The 20424-nt window shown below is 43.5% G+C and overlaps 1 protein-coding gene across 4 annotated transcripts in view; it reads right to left on the bottom strand.

The window, feature by feature from the left end:
• The window catches only part of mn1b (meningioma 1b), a 184865-nt gene that overhangs the window by 39661 nt on the left and 124780 nt on the right, over window positions 1-20424 (bottom strand). Inside the window, exon 2 of one of the 4 annotated variants that reach the window (XM_059988059.1) lies at window positions 442-548. The exons of the other annotated variants lie outside the window; for them this stretch is intronic. Within the exon in view, the coding sequence (XP_059844042.1) occupies window positions 523-548 (26 nt within the window). The 3' untranslated portion in view covers window positions 442-522. Of the gene's footprint in view, window positions 1-441; window positions 549-20424 lie in introns of those variants that run through there. 4 annotated transcript variants of the gene reach the window in all.

Below are 20424 nucleotides of genomic sequence, written 5' to 3'. Positions count from 1 at the left end.
AACAAATTTCATCACCCACACTGGTGATATTAAAGCTGGTTCTGATTCTGGGACTTTTACAAAGAGGGTTATGACAAATCAGAACAGGTTCGAGTGGAGCTATGGAGAATGAAGGGGAATTAAGTTATTTCTGGGAGTGTTACAGTGGAAGTTATGGGCGCATCAATATTACTGCTAATGGCATGTGATAGACACGGTTTGGGAACACCAATGCCTTTGAAATAAAAATCCTACAAAGGGTAGCGGATTCAGCCCAGTGCATCATGGATAAGGCCCTCCCAACCATTGAGCACATCTACATGAAATGTTTCCATGGAAAAGCATTTCCATTATCAAAGATCCTCACCCAGGCCATGCTCTTTTCTCTCTGCTGCCGTCAGGTAGAAGGTACAGGTGCCTCAGGACTCAAGAACAGTTACTACCCGTCAACCATCAGTCCTGGGGGTGGGGGTCCTTAATGATGGGTGCCGCCTTTCTGAGATAACATTCCTTGAAGTCTTGAGTCAATGTTCCTCAAGGTTTTCAGTCCACAGCACAAAACAGAAACACTGGTGAACAAAAGGATTGAGAAAAAAATGTGGAGATGGCAAATTCAGTATTTATAGCTTGCTAAAACGGGAGATTTTCTAAATGAGCAGATTTCTGAAGCCAAATAACTGAAACTCCATCGACACCTCAAAAAGGCTTAGCCTCCAATCAGGCATCTAACCATAATTCACAGCAACAAAATAAATGCCATGGCAACCGGATCACATGACAGCAAGCATGCAATTCTTTAGGTGAATAAATAAGAAACAGCTGAGAAAGATGCACAACTATGTTATAGAAAGAACCCTGCAGTTGAGTATTTCAGAATTACTTCACTAGTGAACTTAATTCCCCCTCCTTCTAAAAGGAGGGAATGATGAGTAATACAAGGGAAGGAATTACTTCACCCCTCCAGAAACTCGGCTTTCTTTAGAATTTTGCTCGTTGCCCAGCCTGTAAACAGAACTGTGCCTCGAGCACTCAGCTGTGCTGTATTAAGAATTGTCAGATATACCTGCTGAAAAGCCAGAAGAACTGCAGGAAAATGTAACCTAATTTAAGAGCTTGGGTCTGTGATGCCACTCAATGGTAACTAAAATTTTGTTTATTTAGAGTAGGGGTTCCGAAACCTGGGGTTCACAGACCCCCCCCGGTTAATGGTATTGGCCCATGGCATAAAAAAGGTTGGGAGCCCCTGATTTCGATATACTTTTCCTATTTAACCCTAGCCTAATCACAGGACAATTTACAATGGCCAATTAACCCATTAACAGGCAAGTCTTTGGACTGTGGGAGGCAACCGGTGCACCCAGAGGAACCCCCCCCCCCCCACGCACACGTGAAGGAATGTGCAAACTTGCTTACAGAAGACGCTGGAAACTAACTCCGAGTTCCAATGCCCCGAGCTGTAATAGCGCCACACTAACCGCGACGCGACACGGTGATGCCCTAACAAAACGAAATGATGCATGGTAAGAAAGACAAAAATATTTTATATTACACCAATGTCTGAGCTTTTGTGGGTTTTAATAGACAATAGGTGCAGAAGTAGACCATTCGGCCCTTTGAGCCTGCACCACCATTTTGAGATCATGGCTAATCAACTACTATCAATACCCGGTTCCTGCCTTCTCCCCATATTCCTTGATTCCCTTATCCATAAGATACCTATCTAGCTCCTTCTTGAAAGCATCCAGAGAATTGGCCTCCACTACCTTCCGAGGCAGTGCATTCCAGACTCCCACAACTCTCTGGGAGAAGAAGTTTTTCCTTAACTCTGTCCTAAATGACCTACCCCTTATTCTTAAACCATGCCCTCTGGTACTGGACTCTCCCAGCATTTGGAACATATTTCCTGCCTCTATCTTGTCCAATCCCTTAATAATCTTATATGTTTCAATCAGATCCCCTCTCAATCTCCTTAATTCCAGCGTGTACAAGCCCAGTCTCTCTAACCTCTCTGCATAAGAAAGTCCAGACATCCCAAGAATTAACCTCGTGAATCTACGCTGCACTTCCTCTACAGCCAGGATGTCCTTCCTTAACCCTGGAGACCAAAACTGTACACAATATTCCAGGAGTGGTCTCACCAGGGCCCTGTACAAATGCAAGAGGATTTCCTTGCTCTTGTACTCAATTCCCTTTGTAATAAAGACCAACATTCCATTAGCCTTCTTCACTGCCTGCTGCACTTGCTCATTCACCTTCAGTGACTGATGAACAAGGACTCCTAGATCTCTTTGTATTTCTCCCTTACCTAACTCTACACCGTTCAGATAATAATCTGCCTTCCTGTTCTTACTCCCAAAGTGGATAACCTCACACTTACTCACATTAAACACCATCTGCCAAGTATCTGCCCACTCACCCAGCCTATCCAAGTCACCCTGAATTCTCCTAACATCCTCATCACATGTCACACTGCCACCCAGTGCAAATTTCCAAATTTGCTGATATTATTTTCAATGCCTTCATCCAAATTGTTGACGTAAATTGTAAACAGCTGTGGTCCCAATACCGAGCCCTGTGGCACCCCACTAGTCACCACCTGCCATCCTGAGAAACACCCATTCACCGCTACCCTTTGCTTTCTATCTGCCAACCAGTTTGCTATCCATGTCAATGTCTTCCCCCCGATGCCCTGAGCTTTGATTTTACCCACCAATCTCCTATGTGGGACCTTATCAAATACCTTCTGAAAATCAAGGTACACTACATCCACTGGATCTCGCCCGTCTAACTTCCTGGTTACATCCTTGAAAAACTCCAACAGATTAGTCAAGCGTGATTTACCCTTGGTAAATCCATGCTGGCTCAGCCCAATCCTATCACTGCAATCTAGATATGCCACTATTTCATCCTTAATAATGGACTCTAGCATCTTCCCCACCACCGATGTCAGGCCGATAGGTCGATAGTTCTCTGTTTTTTCCCTCCCTCCTTTCTTAAAAAGTGGGATAACATTAGCCATTCTCCAATCCTCAGGAACTGATCCTGAATCTAAGGAACATTGGAAAATGATTATCAATGCATCCGCAATTTCCAGGGCCACCTCCTTTAGTACCCTAGGGTGCAGACCATTTGGACCTGGGGATTTGTCAGCCTTCAGTCCCATCAGTCTTCTCATCACTGTTTCCTTCCTAATGTCAATCTGTTTCATTTCCTCTGTTACCCTATGTCCTTGGCCCATCCATACATCCGGGAGGTTGCTTGTGTCTTCCTTAGTGAAAACAGATCTAAAGTACTCATTAAATTCTTCTGCAATTTCTCTGTTTCCCATAACAATTTCACCCAATTCATTCTTCAAGGGCCCAACATTGTTCTTAACTATCTTCTTTCTCCTCACATACCTAAAAAAAAGCTTTTGCTATCTTCTTTTATATTCCTGGCTAGCTTGCGTTCATACCTCATTTTTTCTCCCCGTATTGCCTTTTTAGTTAAGTTCTGTTGTTCCTTAAAAACTTCCCAATCATCTGTCCTCCCATTCACCTTAGCTCTGTCATACTTACTTTTCTTTTTAATGCTATGCAATCCCTGACTTCCTTTGTCAACCACTGTGGCCCCTTTCCCCCCTTTGAATTCTTCCTTCTCTGGGGGATGAACTGATTTTGCACCTTGTGCATTATTCCCAAGAATACCTGTCATTGCTGTTCCACTGTCTTTTCTGCTAGGCTATCCGTCCAGTCAACTTTGGCCAGCTCCTCCCTCATGGCTCCATAGTTTCCCCTCTTCAACTGCAACACTGACACCTCCGAGCTGCCCTTATCCTTCTCAAATTGCAGATAAAAACTTATCATATTATGATCACTACCTCCTAATGGCTCCCTTACTGCAAGATCGCTTATCAAATCCTGTTCATTACATAACACTAAATCCAGAATAGTCTTGTCCCTGGTCGGCTCTCATACAAGCTGTTCCAAGAATGCATCCCGTAGGCACTCTACAAACTCCCTATCCTGTGGTCCAGCACCAACCTGATTCTCCCAGTTCACCTGCATGTTGAAATCCCCCATAACTACTGCGACATTACCTTTGCCACATGCCAATGTTAACTCCCTATTCAACTTGCACCCAATATCCATGCTACTGTTTGGTGGCCTGTAGACAACACCCATTTGGGTCCTTTTGCCCTTACTGTTCCTCAGTTCTATCCACACAGACTCTACTTCTCCTGACCCTATGTCCCCCCTTGCAAAGGACTGAATCTCATTCCTCACCAACAGGGCCACCCCACCCCCTCTGCCCACATTTCTGTCCCTACAATAGCACGTATACCCTTGAACATTCATTTCTCAGGTCTGATCTCCCTGTAGCCATGTCTCCGTTATCCCAACAACATCATAGTTACCCATTCGCACCTGGGCTTCAAGCTCATCCACCTTATTTCCGACACTTTGTGCATTCAGATATAGAATTTTTAGCCCATTTCTCCTCTCTCTGTTTGAATCGCTGCCTATTGTGCTTAACCCAGCTCCCCGAACTCCCATTGGGCTATACGCCCCTAGAATTTTGTTGTCCTTCCTAAATTTACTTATTCTTTCAACACATTTAACTCCATGTTCTGTCAGACCATCCCTTTGTACATGTGTCCTCCTTATCACTTGTTCCGCCTCACCTTTCTCTATTAACACTTAATATTCCGGAACCGTGTAGTCCCCACCTGTCCTTTATTCTTCCTCTCGCTATCCTCTCTCACATTCTGGATCCCTGCCCCCTGCAAATTTAGTTTAAACCCCCCCCCCCCCAAGAAGCACTAGCAAACTTCCCTGCAAGAATGTTAGTACCGCTCCAGTTCAGGTGTAAACCATCCCATCGGAACAGATCCCACCTTCCCTGGAACAAAGCCCAATTATCTACAAACCTGAAGCCCTCCCTCCTGCACCATCCTCTCAGCCACGTATTAATCTTTGTAATCTTTCTGTTCTTTGCCTCACTCGCACGTGGCACAGGTAGCAATCCTGAGATTGTTACCCTGGGGGTCCTGCTCTTCAGCTTCGCACCTAACTCCCTGAACTCCCTACGCAGGACCCTCTCACTCATCCTACCCACGTCACTGGTCCCTACATGGACCACAACAACTGGATTCTTGCCCTCCCTCTCGAGAATAACCTGCACCCGATCTGAGATGTCTCGGACCCTGGCACCAGGGAAGCAACATACCATTTGTGAAAAATTAAGGTATGGGGGGGTGGTCCTGACACATTTGAGTACAGACATTGAGAGGTTCCTCTGATATTGGGATATGAGCAATTGATGACTACCAGAGACATTAGGGTTAAGAAAAACAAAGGGATCCAAGGCATTTTTTTTCTCTCTTCTCATTCCTTTGTCTGTTATTAGGAAATATAGAGGGGGCCTGACCCAAAAGCTGAGCAGAGAAGACAAGTTAACAGTAAACGATAACTTTAACAGTAGACCACAAAATATCAAGCCACAAGGGGCCACAAAGCAAGAGACAACAGAAACTAAACAGAACAGGCAACAAAGTTTAGGCAGGAAGAGTGAATGCTAGGCTGGTTAGATGAATGACCAAGGACTGTGGATGAGAAACGGGGCTAAATAGGCTGCAGGCAATGAGTCTGGAGTGAGCAGCAGGTGAATCCCATTAGCTGAGTGGAGACTGAGAGATGTCAATGGGAGCAGGCCTGATATTAAGAAACAAGAAGTGCTATCAATGTTCAGAATCGGGAGAAATGCTGATTCATTTTCAGGTTTATATTAACGTCACAACTTCGCAGGGAAGATCTCTGAGGGGGGGCAGCATGCATTCAAGAAACAGTCAGGTGTATTCCAGAGGTCAGGGAGTAACAAAATACAGAAGTTAGAGTGGGTTAAGTAGGATACAGAAGAAAATATGTGATTGAAATGAAACGATGCCTGTACACTTCAGTGCCAACCAAAATTTATGTTCTGTGCCCACTAACATGATTTCAGTTTCCAGACTACAATTGTTACACAACTGCTGGCCTCAGGAAGTATTTATTTGGCTGTTTTTTTTTGATACAATGTTATTGGGTCTGCTATCTGCAAAGTTCTAAACACAAACTAAGATCTTTAGCCCAATCTATTATAGACAGCTATGGGTACCCTCACTGAAGGGAGGGTGTAGTCACTTACTCTCATTTCCCTGTTTATCCTCCATGGTGAATTTAGCTGCTAATGTCCATTATTTGGACAGTGGATTTCCTCCTTATTTCCAGCTAACAAAGTAGTTTAAAAGTGGTTTATTTATTTTTAATGATTTGCGTTAAAATTAGACGAAATTCTTAAAACGTATTTAAAACTCACTGAGCATTTCTATCTTTAAAAACATTTCCAAATTACAAACAAGCCCTAAAACACAAGGGATTCCAAAACACAGGTACAATTCCTGCATGCTAAAAAGACATTCCAACAGATGAACGAGATGTCCGTCACAGAAATCGAAGGCAGAGAAATGGATTTGAGTCACCCCATCTTTCTGTCATTCTTCTTGTTGTCCCTTGACCACTCCTAACAATCCTGACTGCGCTCTCAAATTTATAATGGTTTTTCACTGCTCGGTGACTTCACACACACGTGATATTTTCCCAGATATTGTACCTTCTCTGGAAAATTCACAAGAGACGTCTCAAAGTTTCTGGGGTCGGAGATCCCAGACACATAAGATGAAAGCTGAGAGGGCTGACTGTCTGAGTACACAAATCTCCAATCTATTGATAGATCATCTATTTGATGTGCTAAGTGATAGTATCAGTCTGATCTGCGTGCTTCCTTGAACCAAATAATTTAGCCTGAGTTCTCTGATTTAATGCAAGCCCAATGACCATATCCCCGTTCTTTTACACTGCATCTCTTGAACTGACTGCCACATGCTCTGGAAGAGCAACCTGTGTTCTTCGCACTATAAGCTTGCAACGCTGTCTTTTTATCTTCAGACTGATCATTGCTTGTAATTTACATTAAAAACTGAAGATTAGTTCTTACTTATGACAAGAATTTAAGCAAGGAGTGTTGGTTGTGAGATTAACTAACTCAAAAACAACTCTTTGACCCTTGGAAGAGTCAGTTGCTGTGTTAGAAAGCTGAGCTTGGTAAAAAAAAAGAAGACCCCCGAGACCCGGACAGTGAATATCCATCACAATGAGTGGTCAGCACAAGTTAGTCTGCACCCCTTAAAGGGGAGAGGTTGATGCTCCAACAAACAGTGGAAATCAAGCCCAACAGCTGTTAAAAGCATCTTCTCCAAATTTCATTCATGAGGACTGGAGGCCTTTATTGAAAAACTGGAGAGATCATGAAAGGTCCTTTCGTTACAGGAAGGCAGGAAGATCTTCATAGAGTGAGGAGGTTGTCCCACAATGCAGTAAGGTAATGACCTGAGATACACAGTCAGAAACAGGAAATCCATCAACATATCTCTCAGCAACTGCACTGATGCAACACATCCCCATCAACTAGGACGAAAACACTCAGCACTCAGACCAAAAGATAGATTCACTCATGGCTATGTTGCTAGGGCCTTTTGCCAATAAATCTGTTCTCCCTACTCCAACTTGCCGTCCTTGTTTTGACTGGTTATCCCTCTCTGCAGGCCTTTCCTCTCCACTTCATCCTGATGTAGAAGGACCGGAGGGATGAAAGATCAAAATTCCAAATACAGGTGAGGCTGAAGCAAATGTCTATCAAAAGCTGCAGCAGTTCCTCATGACGTCTGAAGCTTCAACAATATCTGACAATGAGATTGAAGCAAGCTCTCCTTCCAACAGGTCACCAACTTTGTGCAGTTCATTGAGGGTCCTTTTATACACCACTGGTGGAATGTATCTACCTGATGTATCACTCTGGAATCTCCATAGAAGGTAGCTCAATGGCAACAGCTGGATCACCAGCATGTTACTTTTGGTTACATCAGATGAGAATTGACACCACATTCCATTTACTCTGGGTACTTCTTAAGGTTTAAAATTTAGAGATACAGCTCAGTAACAGGTCTTTCAGGCCCAGTGAGTCTGCGCCTGCCCAGTTGCACCCAGGTGATTAATCAACCTACCAATCCGTACACCTTTGGAATGTGGGTGGAAGCCGGAGCCTCTGGAGAAAGCTCACGTGGTCATGGGGAGAACGTACAAACTCCTTACAGACAGCAGCAGAATTGAACCTGGCTAACCACTACACTACCGTGCCACCCCATCTGAGGGGAATGAGTGACACGTGTTATCATGTTATCACGCTGTCCAAATTCCTTGGACAGGCAACTTCTACTAGCTCTCAACCATCAGGCTCTTGAAAACAAGGGGATAACTACACTCACTTTCCCATCCATTGAGATGTTCCCACAACCAATGATCTCACCTTAAGGACTCTTTATCCATCTTTTGTAAACCCTTCAGTAGCTGCGTAGATGCCTGAAGAGTAGACTACCTCTTGGATGGAAGTGATCAACGACTCTGATAGAGGCAGATGCCAAGTCTCTGAGCTCACCAGTGGGAGGTGGTGCTTTAGCACTGCTGGGCCACCACCCCAAGGGGGTCTTGATCATAACCGGGCCGAAAGCCCTGAAGACAGGAGGCAGACCAACTGATGATCCCACTGATGATAGCACAGGACAGTTAACAACTCAGTCCACGTGTACTTTCAATTCTTGTTATCTCATGTTCTTGTTAAGTATTACTATTTATTTATATTACCCCATGAGATTAAAAATCACACCCAGCCAGTATCTATAAGGCAGTTAAATTTATGAAGAAACTATTACAATGCCATGTGCATTTACAGTTTGTTGTCTTCTGCACTCTGGTTGATCCTTCATTGATCCTGTTTTAGTTAATATTCTATAGATTTGCTGAGTATGCCCACAGGAAGATGAATCTCAGGGTTGTATGTGGTGACATATACGTACTTTGATAATAACATTTACTTTGAGCTTTTGACTTTTTTACTTCACAATTCACATACAAAATTGCATGCTAGCCAATTGCACTGAGAGAGGTGTGAGAACACCCAAATCTCACAGCTCCTTTCTTTCCACGATTCTAATTGTCCCTGAATTAATGTATCTTGCCCTTCTCTCTTCTCTCTCACTTTCCCCTGCAAGATATTTGGAAAATTTCTCTCCAAATCCACTCTCAATCCTGACCCAAGCATTCGGAAAATTAAGCATACCACAGCCGTTGCTCCTCTCAAAAATAAAGAATGTATTTTAACGTTTTAGTGAGATTCTGATAAACAATAGATGGTTTGCCAAGAATTTATCTGCCTGGATCCAGATCTGTACAGTGTGTTTGTATAAAACACAGCGATGTGGAATACTTGTACCGCAGCCCAGTAATCATTCACTCCAATCTAGCCTAAATCAAAAATGTTATTCAATACAATGTGATCTTTCACAGGAGAGTTGTGTTTTGAGAGAGAAAAAAATCTTGTGTGCTGTTAGAAGCAAAGCATAATCACTGGGAATCCTTTCCTGAAATGTTTAGAAGGTTCTGTTTTTGGGTGTGTCCCCTCCCGATATTTCCACGCCTCTATGCTATCAAGAGGTCACGGCAAGTCACCATGCACCTCAGTGTGTCAACACACATTGTGATGCGCCTGTAAGCACCACAGATTGAAAACAAAAAAAATGCTGGAAGCACTCAGCTGGTCGGTCAGCCTCTGTGGAGACAGATCATCAGAACTCAAAAATGAAAAAAAAAGTCGGTTTTAAGTTGCAGAGAGAATGGGGCAAAGGGAAAATTGCTGCTTTCAGAGAGGTCAGGTTGCCATGTAGATGAATATCAGAACGTTAGATCAATGAGGGCAGTTAGAGATAATGAAATTGGTAGCGGCATGGTAGCATAATGGTTAGAACCCAGTGACCTGGGTTCAATTCCTGCCACTGCCTGTAAGGAGTTTGTACATTCTCCCAGTTACCGCGTGGGTTTCCTCCAGGAGCTCCAGTTTCCTCTTACATTTCAAAGTCATCTGCTTACTAGGTTACTTGGTCATTGTAAATTGTCCCACAGTTCAGCTTGGATGAAATTGGGGATTGATTGGCAGTGTGGGGCTGGAAGGACCTATTCTATGCAGTAAATGAATAAATAAATAACAAGGAAAGTGCCGAGTGAAAGCTGGGAAATACAGATTGAACTGATTGCAGACGAATAAAACTGTATGGATAACATTGGAAAAGTTTGGCAGATCAAGGGTTTCTAGAGAAAAGAAAAAAGAATGAGTTAGTATTCCAGACAGATAACCTTAGAGCAGTACTGAGGAGTTCCGATATGGAGAAGATAAACCCTAAAGTTATTGACACTCTTGACAGACACTGCAGATCTCTTTGGTGCTGCCACCCACCCCCCCCCCCCCAAGATCCCTGTGCATCAGACTGAGTCAGTGTTGAGCCCAACAAGATGAGGTGTGTTGCTGCCCATCTCTGTGGGTCAGACTGCATCAATGCAGATCCCACGTGCTGGGTGACCATGCAGATCTCTGTACATCTGTGTTTCAATATCTCAATATTTCAGTGGGTAAAGGTAGGTCTCTGTATCTGTGTGCCCTGTGTCCATGGAGTGTCTCTCAGCATCTCTCTGGAGCAGAAATTCAAATTCAAATATGATTATTGTCTATAAAATAGTCAATTCCCTGGGGGTCCCACCGTTCATGGAAGTCCCCCAGTGTACCCATCATGGCCGCATGCTCCTCTCCAAGAACACCTGGGCACAAACATATCCTCAGAAGAGGACAGGCAGCTGGCCCGTGCAGAGTTTTCAATTGGCGCGCGCGCGCACACACACACACACACACACACACACACACACACACACACACACACACACACACACACACACACACACACACACACACACACACACACACCATTCACTCGCAGGCATGTCAGAATTACCAGCTACTGACCAAACACAATGCTCGGATGTACCAAACATCACGTCCAAACATCACGTCCAAACCAACTGGGGTACGCACCCAGACAAAGCAGGCATGACATACGACATCACATTCAGACGTCATATCCAGAGGCAGCAGACATGAGACTCGGGTGCAGCAGTCTTCACAGCAGCCATCCCATCCAGCCGTAGTGACACTCAGCACCCACGTGCGGTTATTTCCATACCGGACACTAGACATTACTCCAAAGCGCTTCCACAGAAACGATCATACCTCATTTACACTGATCCCATCCTCTTTCACGTCAACTCTCTTTCAACCTCCAGCACTGAAACACAACATCAAAAGCCTATTATGGCACTTGACACCCCTTCATTGAGAGTACGTTCTTCGCCTGCCATTGATTGAGAAAGGCCCTTGACGAGACACACGCTAAGTGACAGTGAGTGCAATCCAGAGATGCTTCACAGCCCTAAATGTCAAAGCACGCTCTCTTCTGCCTGACCTGTTACTGAAGAAAGGCCTCCGGCCATGGGCCAAGCCGGGCCTTGCCTGTACAATGATTGGCATCACAGTTCAAGAGGAAGCAAGAAGTAGATTGTTGGACGACAGGCATGTTGTGTTATGCAGGTGTTGCCGGGCATGCATGTCTTCCAGCTCTGACAGGGCTAAATTCCACACTGACTTTTATTAACGCGATGAATCAGTGCAGATCATTGTGTTAATGCTTGAGGAATCCAGTGATCCTAACATGCAGTTAAAAACACATGGTATCAATTCTTGTACAAATTCTTCTCAAAAGCTAACTAAATCCTTACAAAGCACAATGCCAGTCTGATGCATCAGATCATATTACAATCTATTTTATTTTAAAGAGATGCATATGCATATTTACATTGTTAAGGTTAACTGTGATTGAGATAATCCACATCATTTTGGATTTAACTATTGTTTTGTTTTTTTTTACTGCAGTTCCGGAGGGAATGATTATGAACAAGGGGGAGAAAAAACACAATTGTTTAAAGAGATTTTCTTTGATGGTAAGCATGATTGTTTAGAAGACTTAATGAAAACCTTTTGAATAAAGCAGTTGGAAAGACTGTACAACAGTTAGCCCTGCTGTGTCACAGCCCCCAGAACCTGGGTTAAATTCTAATCCTGGGTGTTGTCAGTGTGGAGTGTGACTACATAGGCTCCCCTCAGGTGCTTTCACATCCCAAAGAGCCACTTGCAGGTTAGATGGCCTTCGTCAATTATCCAGTGTAGGAGAGTTGCAAACGAATCAAAAGGGAATTAATGGATATGTGTGAAAGAACAGCCTTCAGTGAAGGGGTTGTGTGTTAAAAGATAGTATTACTCTGCTGTTAGTCAGCATGGGTTCAATGGGCTGAATGGCCTCCTATGCAGTAATTAATAATTAAATCAGAATCAGAATTACAGTAATATCACCTGCACATGGCGTGCAATTTGTTAACTTTGCAGCAGCAGTACAATGCAATACATGATAAATATAGGAAAAACCCAAATTACAGTAAGTATATATATGTATATTAAATAGTCAAGTTAAAATAAGAAGTGCAAAAACAGAAAGAAACAGAAAAGTAGTGAGGCAGTGTTCATGGGTTCAATGTCCATTCAGAAATTGGATGGCAGAGGGGAAGAAGCTGTTCCTGAATCGTTGACTGTGTGTCTTCAGGCTTCTGAACCTCCTTCCTGATGGTAACAATGAGAACAGGGCATGTCCTGGCTGGTGGGGGTTCTTAATGTTGGACGCTGCCTTCCTGAGGCATTGAAGACGTCTTGGATACTATGGAGGCTAGTACCCACGATGGAGCTGACTAATTTTTCATCTTGCTGTAACTAACTTTGATCCTCTGCCATTGATAGATCCTGAAGAAGGATAATGACAAGTAAAGGAGTGATCCACTAAAACATCGAGCTGGTTGAAGGAAGGTTGGGATGGGGATCTCGTTATGATCAATCTTACTTGTAGTGGTTGAGTTGTTCTCCTATGCTGCTGCAGCCTCTGATCCTTCTCACAGCTCCAGCCACCAGTCTCACTCTCTCACTGTCTTCATCCAGCTTGCAATAATCATCACGTCATTATTTATGAGGGTTGCTGCCCCTCTCCAGTTTCACAGCTCTCATTCCAGCCTCGCGCCCTTGCTGCTTTGCTCCGTGTTGGAAATGAGAAGCATCAAATCACATACAAAGGTAGCGTAGCTCGCCGCTGCCTGTGAGGCGATTGTACGTTCTCCCCATCACCGCGTGGGTTTCCTCCGGGTGCTCCGGTTTCCTCCTACGGTCCAAAGACGTACCAGTTGGTAGGTTAATTGGTCATTGTGATAAGACCAGGATTAAATTGGGGGATTGCTGAGCAGTGTGGTTTGAAAGGCTGGAAGGGCCTTTTTCATGCTGTATGTCAATAAGTAATACACTAATTCAGTTTTTATTTATTTGGCAATACAGTGTGGAGTAGGGCCTTCTGGGCCCAGTAACCCCTACCAAAACCAATTAACCCTAAACTAATCATGGGACAATTCACAAAGACCAGTTAACAAAGCCGGTGCGTATTTGGACTGTGAAGAAGCTGGAGGACCTACTGAAAACCCATGCATTCCAATGAGAGGATGTACAAAAACTCCTTACAGAACGGGGCCGGAATTGAACTCCAAACTGCAGAACGCAAGCTGTAATAGCACTGCACTAACCGCTACGCTACAGAGGCACCGCGTTATTTATCTCTAACATCTTTATTTCGTCCAATTTTTCCTTTTCTCTTTAACTTACGTGCTTAAACCCTCCTCCAGAAGGTGGGTTAATCATTAAACTATCCAAATGTTTACATCTGCCTTTCTCCCATGGTCCACTCTCCTCTCCTTTCAGATGCCTTCCTGTTCAGCCCTGACCTTTTCCCACTGCTCCTTACTTCACCCACCACCCCTTCCCCATTCACCCACCTTCCTCCTCACCTGGCTTCACCTATCATCTGCCTATATGCCTTCCCCCCACCTCTCTGGCTTCTTCCTCTTTTCCTTTCCAATCCTGATGAAGGGTCCCTCCTCAGATGCTGCCTGGCCTGCTGAGTTCCTCGAGCGGTTTGTGTCTGCAGGATCTCTTCTGCTTATTATTTTAACTTTTTTCTTGAGTTTTTTATCTCCACTATATTGGACCTAGGTGTGTTTATTTTTCTCATCTTAACTGGGGACAACTGTATAATCATATACAGTATAACTGTATATTACTTCTACCGAATGTTCACCAGAGTGGATGTGGCATAGGATGGTAACCAGCTCCTGGCTCATTTTAGACCGTGAGAGTCTGCTCTGCCATTTCATCATGGCTGATCCAAATTTCCTCTCAGCCCCAATCTCCAGCCTTTGCCCTGTATCCGTTATGCCCTGACCAATCAAGAACCTATCAACTTCTGCCTTGAATATACATAAAGATTTGGCCTCCACAGCCACCTGTGGCAAAGAATTACACAGATTCAGCACTCTCTGGCTAAAGAAATTTCTATTTTCTCCTACCTGACCCACTTACATTGAGGCAATTTATAGTTCTTTAACTGACCCCAACTAGTTTATCAAGAACCGCACACACACACAAGATGGAGAGGATACTTCCTACAGTGGGAGAGTCTAGGACCACAAGGCACAGCCTCAGAATAGAGGGGTATCAATTTCAAATGGGGATGAGAAGAAATTTCTTTAGCTGGAGGGTGGTGAATCTGTGGAATTCGTTACCACAGGCAGCTGTGAAGGCCAGGTCATTGGGTGCACTTAAGCTGAAGTTCAATAGATTCTTGATAAATCTTGATAAGTGAAAGGTTATGGGGAGAAGGCAGGAGAATGGGGTTGAGAGAACAATGTTCAGATTGCGGAGCAGACTCGATAGGCTAAGTGACCTAATTCTGCTCCAATGTCTGATGGTCAAAAATGGTGGGGGAGCTCAACAGGTCAGGCAGCATCTATGGAAGGGAATAAACTGTTGGCATTTTGGGCAGAAACCCTTCATCAGGACTGGAAAGGAATGGGGAAGAAGCCAGAATAAGAAGGAATTGGGGAGGTGATTCGAGAGGGGGGAGGAGGTGGAGTAACGAGACCATGGAACATCCCAGGAGGGAGTATTTCAGAGCACCCCGGTTAGCATGACACTAATACAGCTTGGGGCCTTCTGGTGTTCAGAGTTGAATTCCAGCACCATCAATAAGGATTTTGTACGTTCTCCCTGGAATCCTCCCTGTGTTTCCTCCAGGTGCTCTGGTTTCCTCTCACAGTCCAAAGATGTACCGGTCAGTAGGTTTGTTGGTCATTGTAAATCGTCCTGTGATCAGGCTTGGTTAGCTAAGCAGTGCGGCTCGTTGGACCAGACGAACCTGTTCCATGGTCTATCTAAAAAACAATCTCCCAACCAGACATCGGGGAAATTGGTCTTTACTCACATGCCTGACTCTGATCCATTATTGACTAATGTTTGTGCCCTACTCATTGTCCACTGGGGAGTCGAACCAGCTCCCTGATCCAGAGCAGCCCAGAACCACTCACCTCAATCAGACTGAGGGTAATGCTAGCATCTTGCCACTCCATAAGTGGGCGACCATGTGGATTTGATTCAAACAGATTAAGCAACACAACTGAAGATCAGGAACAATTTTGCACTCTTTTACAAACAACAAAATGTATCTGATATTTGTATCTGGATTTTGTCATCTTCGCCCTCCTTTTCCAGTCCTGAAGACGGGTCTCGGCCTGAAATGTCGACTGTTTATTCATTTCATTGATACCGCCTGACCTGATGAGTTCCTCCAGGGTTTTGTGTGTGTTGAAATACATCTGATGCCATTGTCTGTGTCCAGTCTACAGAATAATGGAGCCCATGATTATTCTGCCAACAATAAGCACTACTTAAAAGTTAACTCAGTGCATTAATCAGCTTAAAGTCGGGGCCCTAAAGAGGTAAGGTGCCTGGAAAGGCACATTATGTCATCACCACATGGTGGGCTAGCGATCATCTGGTTCAATTGCCTCAAAGTTCAGTATCACACAAGGTTCCAAGGCTCCCCCTCATTGTGGAGCTGCAGATCCCACATCACGTCGTGGTTGAGTTAATATAATTAGAAATGGATTTTGTGGCCAGTGAGACTTAGTGATGCTCACCTCTTACTGGCTGGAGTTCAGGAAAGTGCTATTTTTTGCATTGCAAAGCACACTCCTGTAAAACTCCTGGATCTGCTAAGATATTGAGGCAATTTGCTTGTTTAATTTGAACATTGAAAGTGAAATACGTTAACATATTTTAACCAGTGAATGAAGAGCTGCATCCTTATAAACTTCAACTACAAGTTCCTCAAAACATAGATCTTGCAACATAATAGAGAGAAGTTAAGATGCAAATATGACCGGTACTGGTTTGGAGATCTTCCCTCAAGTAATCTATTTACACTGGACTGTATAAATGCACAGATAAATAATGGTAAATTACTTCTTCTCAGCTGCCCATCACCTCCCCCTGGGTCCACTCCTCCTTCCCTTTCTCCTATTGTCCACTCTCCTCTCCTATCAGATTCCTTCATCTCTAACCCTAATTAATTCACCCACCTAGCTTCATATATCACCTTCCAGTTATCCTCCTTCCCCTTCCCCCACCTTTTTATTCTAGCATCTTCCCCTTTCCTTTCCAGTCCTGAAAAGGCCCGAAATGTCGACTATCTATTCATTTCCATAAATGCTGCCAGACCTGCTGAGTTCCTCCAGCATTTTGTGTTTGTTGCTAAAGCACTGGAGGATGGTCTGTAGTCTGAAACATTATCGTTGACATGAGCTGGATACAAGGTCCTGAGGAGCTTCCTAACATAAATGGGATTAACAAGTTACCATAGTGTTCTTTTCCATTCTCATCTGCATTGTTCGGCAGAGAATTAGACAGGGAGTTCCTGTCCTGAACTGGGGAGTAATCTGACCTTCCATCCAGCCCTGCTCTGATCTTCTGTTACAGCGTTATCCCCATTCTATGGTCAACATTGCTTTTGCTGTTTATGTACTTATTTATTTGTGCTGCTTCCTGTGCAGAATGTTCCTGACTGCGTGTTCAGGATTTCAACAATCCAACAGGATCATCCATACTTCCCAGCCCACACAGTGTTTTATATGAAGCCACGTCTAACTATGCAGACCCTTGGAGAAAAAATAGGTACAATTGAAAAGGTAATTAGAGTATGTGCAATTATCCATCTTGAAAATCCTTGTGCACACTAAACCCATACACATTGTGTTATAATTAAAACATCGAACGTGGCGTTGGTGCTGGAAGACCAATTTCATCTTATGTCAAGATGAGGCACACTCAGGGTGCCTCAGGGTGGAGGAGCCACACATTATTTTCCATCTGGATAGCCTCCAAGCTGACAACATGAATATCAGTTTCTCCTTCCAGTAAAAACATCACCCCCAACCCCTCTTCTTCTATTCCCTACTCTGATCTTTTACCTCCTCCTGGATCCCCTCCTCCTTTCCTTTCCCATATGGTCCATTCTCCCCTCCTATTTGTTTCTTTCTTCTTTTATTCTTTTCCATAGATGCTGCCTGACTTGCAGGGTTCCTCCAGCATTTTGTGTGTGTTCTTCTGGTGCTAGAAGAAACAGAATCATGAGCACAAATGGACAAGGACCAAACTTCTTCTCTGCAAAGTTTTATCAGTCATTTAAGAAATGGGTGATTAAAAATTCTGGGGCCTTTTACCAATAAACCAAGTTGAGAGATTCAAGAGATTAGAGCACAGGATTATGTCAATGTAGGAAAGAATGGAAGAGAGTAGGAGAGAAGCTAAGGCTAACCAGGAAGTGGAAATCAATGGGTCCTCTCCTTTTTTCTTGCACTTAAGTACCACGCTACAAACCAGCTGTGACGTTGCTGGTGACACAGCACACTCATTCTGAGACAGAATATCCTAGGTGCCACTCCAAGAATTTAAGCACTGTAACATCTTCACAAATGTATTAAGGTTCAGAATGTGCACAGCAAAAGAGTTTGTGGTTAATGTGTGAGTTGGAACGCTTAACCCGAACAATGAGTCACATACTGTGTTCCAGTCAGTATTGTTATTCAAAGCAGGCACACTACACCAATCAGAACCACAAAGCATCCACACTGAGAAATACAATATACTGTCCCCCCCCACCCCCATACTTTACTTAAGACACTTTTGTCTATACCCCTTCTATATTTTCAGCAGTGAGCTAAGATAACAATAGAAACAATTCCTGATTGTGGGACATGTTTCAGATGTTTAGTTTAATAAAATAGTTTCACACTTTGGATCTTTTGGTTCTGTATTTAAACCCAAAGAAGGATTTATTTCTTTGTCAGATTTATTTGGATTTGATCTTTCATTTCCTATCATCTACAGCAGATCCAACTCAGGTACAACCTCAAGATGAAGTGGTTCACCATCCTGATCAACGCAGTGCTGGTGCTACACGGTGACATTTTGTGGGCAGTTCACAAGATTACTAGACATAATTCTTTTGAGCAATCTGCAGTCTGTAATGTCTCTTAAAGAAATGTACATCTAAACCATCTAAACACACGAGTGATATCACAATCTCCTGAAGGATTCGATTTTATTTATTTATTTAGTCTGTTTTTGTATTTGTACACAATAGTTTTTCTTCCTTTACACAATGGTTGCTTGTCAGTTGTGTGTAGTTTTTCATTGATACTGTCGTATTTCTTTGTTCTACTATGAATGCCCACAAGAAAATGAATCTCTGGGTAGTATATGGTAACATGCGACAGAACAGTTTGGCAAAGTTAATTCTTCTGCTATCCTTTACCCAGTTAGTCACTCCTCCTCATTCTGTCCCTGATCTAGTTTCACCAGTAGTTCACACACTTTGCCCTCCCATTCTGCAGTTCTTGGGAGTTCACTATTCACACACCCAACAGTGAAACAATCGTTAGCTTGGCTAATCAAATCAATCCCTTCGGTCAATGTGCTCTACTGGTTTATAACTCATAAAAATAATTCTAGACGCAGGCATTCCAAACGGTTTTATTTATTTTCAGTCACACCATTATATCGGTTTATGGACAGCAGAACAGTCCCAAAAGACCCGAGGGACAGTTTGGGGCGTCCAAAAATAATGCCTGGGTTACTGGAAGCAGGTGCACTGCACCCTATGCAGACAACTCCATTGGTGGGGAGGCATTATTCTTTTATATTCATTTGAGCATTTTGACACTGATCTATGGGTTTAACTAAGGCATTTGTTGTGGAATAAAACTGTAGGATGTTAGAATCCTTGTTTAAAATGTTCCAGTTTTACACCTGAAATAATTATTATGGTCTGGTCACATGATTATTCTCCCCATCTCCACCTTCCCAGACGAATAGCAGAATTTCTTGGTCCTGCTAGGCCAGGCGGAAGCAGAGTTCAAGCTTTAGTCTGGCTTTGCTGAGAGGTGCGGAGGCTGGGGTTGACAGTTGGTGAATAGTGGTTGATTTATAGTGAAAAGTTAAAGACATGATAAAGAAGGAGGCCATTCAGCCCATTCAATATATACTGACTTTCAGAACAATCTCACCAATTCAATTGGCCACTTATTTACTTACTTTACAGTAACCTATCCTCTCACACAGGTGCCCAACCTGCTCGGTGGACAATTTACAGCAGGCAAGAGACATATCAACCAGGATATTTTTGGGGGATAAGGGGGAAAACCTGAGCATCCTGGAGCTACAGGGAGAATATTGAAACTTTCAGCAGCTAGCACCAGAGATCAGAACTGACCTGTGATCCAGCTGCACTACCTGCAGTCGCACAGGGCCGCTTTTATCCTCATTCCTTCCTCACACTTGTATTTGACTTTGTGCTTTGAAGCTACTCTAGTTAGTGTTTATGGTGACATTGTTCATCCACGAAGCCAGAGATAACCAAACGAGCACGCTCTCAATGTCTATTCAGCAGAGGTCCTGCAGGCACGTGCCTTGTGATAATGCAAAGTACAAGCGCCATTTCCTTGATTCAAAGATTCAAAGTACATTTATTATCAAAGTGTGTATGCAGTATACAACCCTGAGATTCGTCTTCCCACAGACAGTCACAAAACACACAGAACCCGTTCAACGAAAATGGCATAGCCCCCACGCAGAAAAGAATACAAATCGTGCAAATAGCAAAAAAAAATGAGTGGAAGACACAGAATATAAAACACAAGATGGACAGAGTCCAGGTATATTCAGTTCAGATCAACCTAGCACTGTTGTTCGTTATCTGCAGGCAACCCCGAACAAAATAACTCAAAAATAACAGTAAAAAAAGGAACAACCAGAAACAGAAATGCATCATAACATGAACGACAGAGTCCAATCCACATTTCATGCTGAGCTCTGAAAGTCCCTGAAACATTCTTTCTTGACAGCTAATTTCTGCGATTCTCTCTCACCCTTTGACCATTTGATGCCAAAGGATATGAAGGGACATGACTAAGCTTGATGTCATACTGCTGGGATAAAATCGGTGACCATACA

The sequence above is a fragment of the Hypanus sabinus genome, chromosome 13 (assembly GCF_030144855.1).
Source record: "Hypanus sabinus isolate sHypSab1 chromosome 13, sHypSab1.hap1, whole genome shotgun sequence".
Lineage (NCBI taxonomy): Eukaryota > Metazoa > Chordata > Chondrichthyes > Myliobatiformes > Dasyatidae > Hypanus > Hypanus sabinus.
This window is presented reverse-complemented; position numbering and strand designations above follow the sequence as displayed.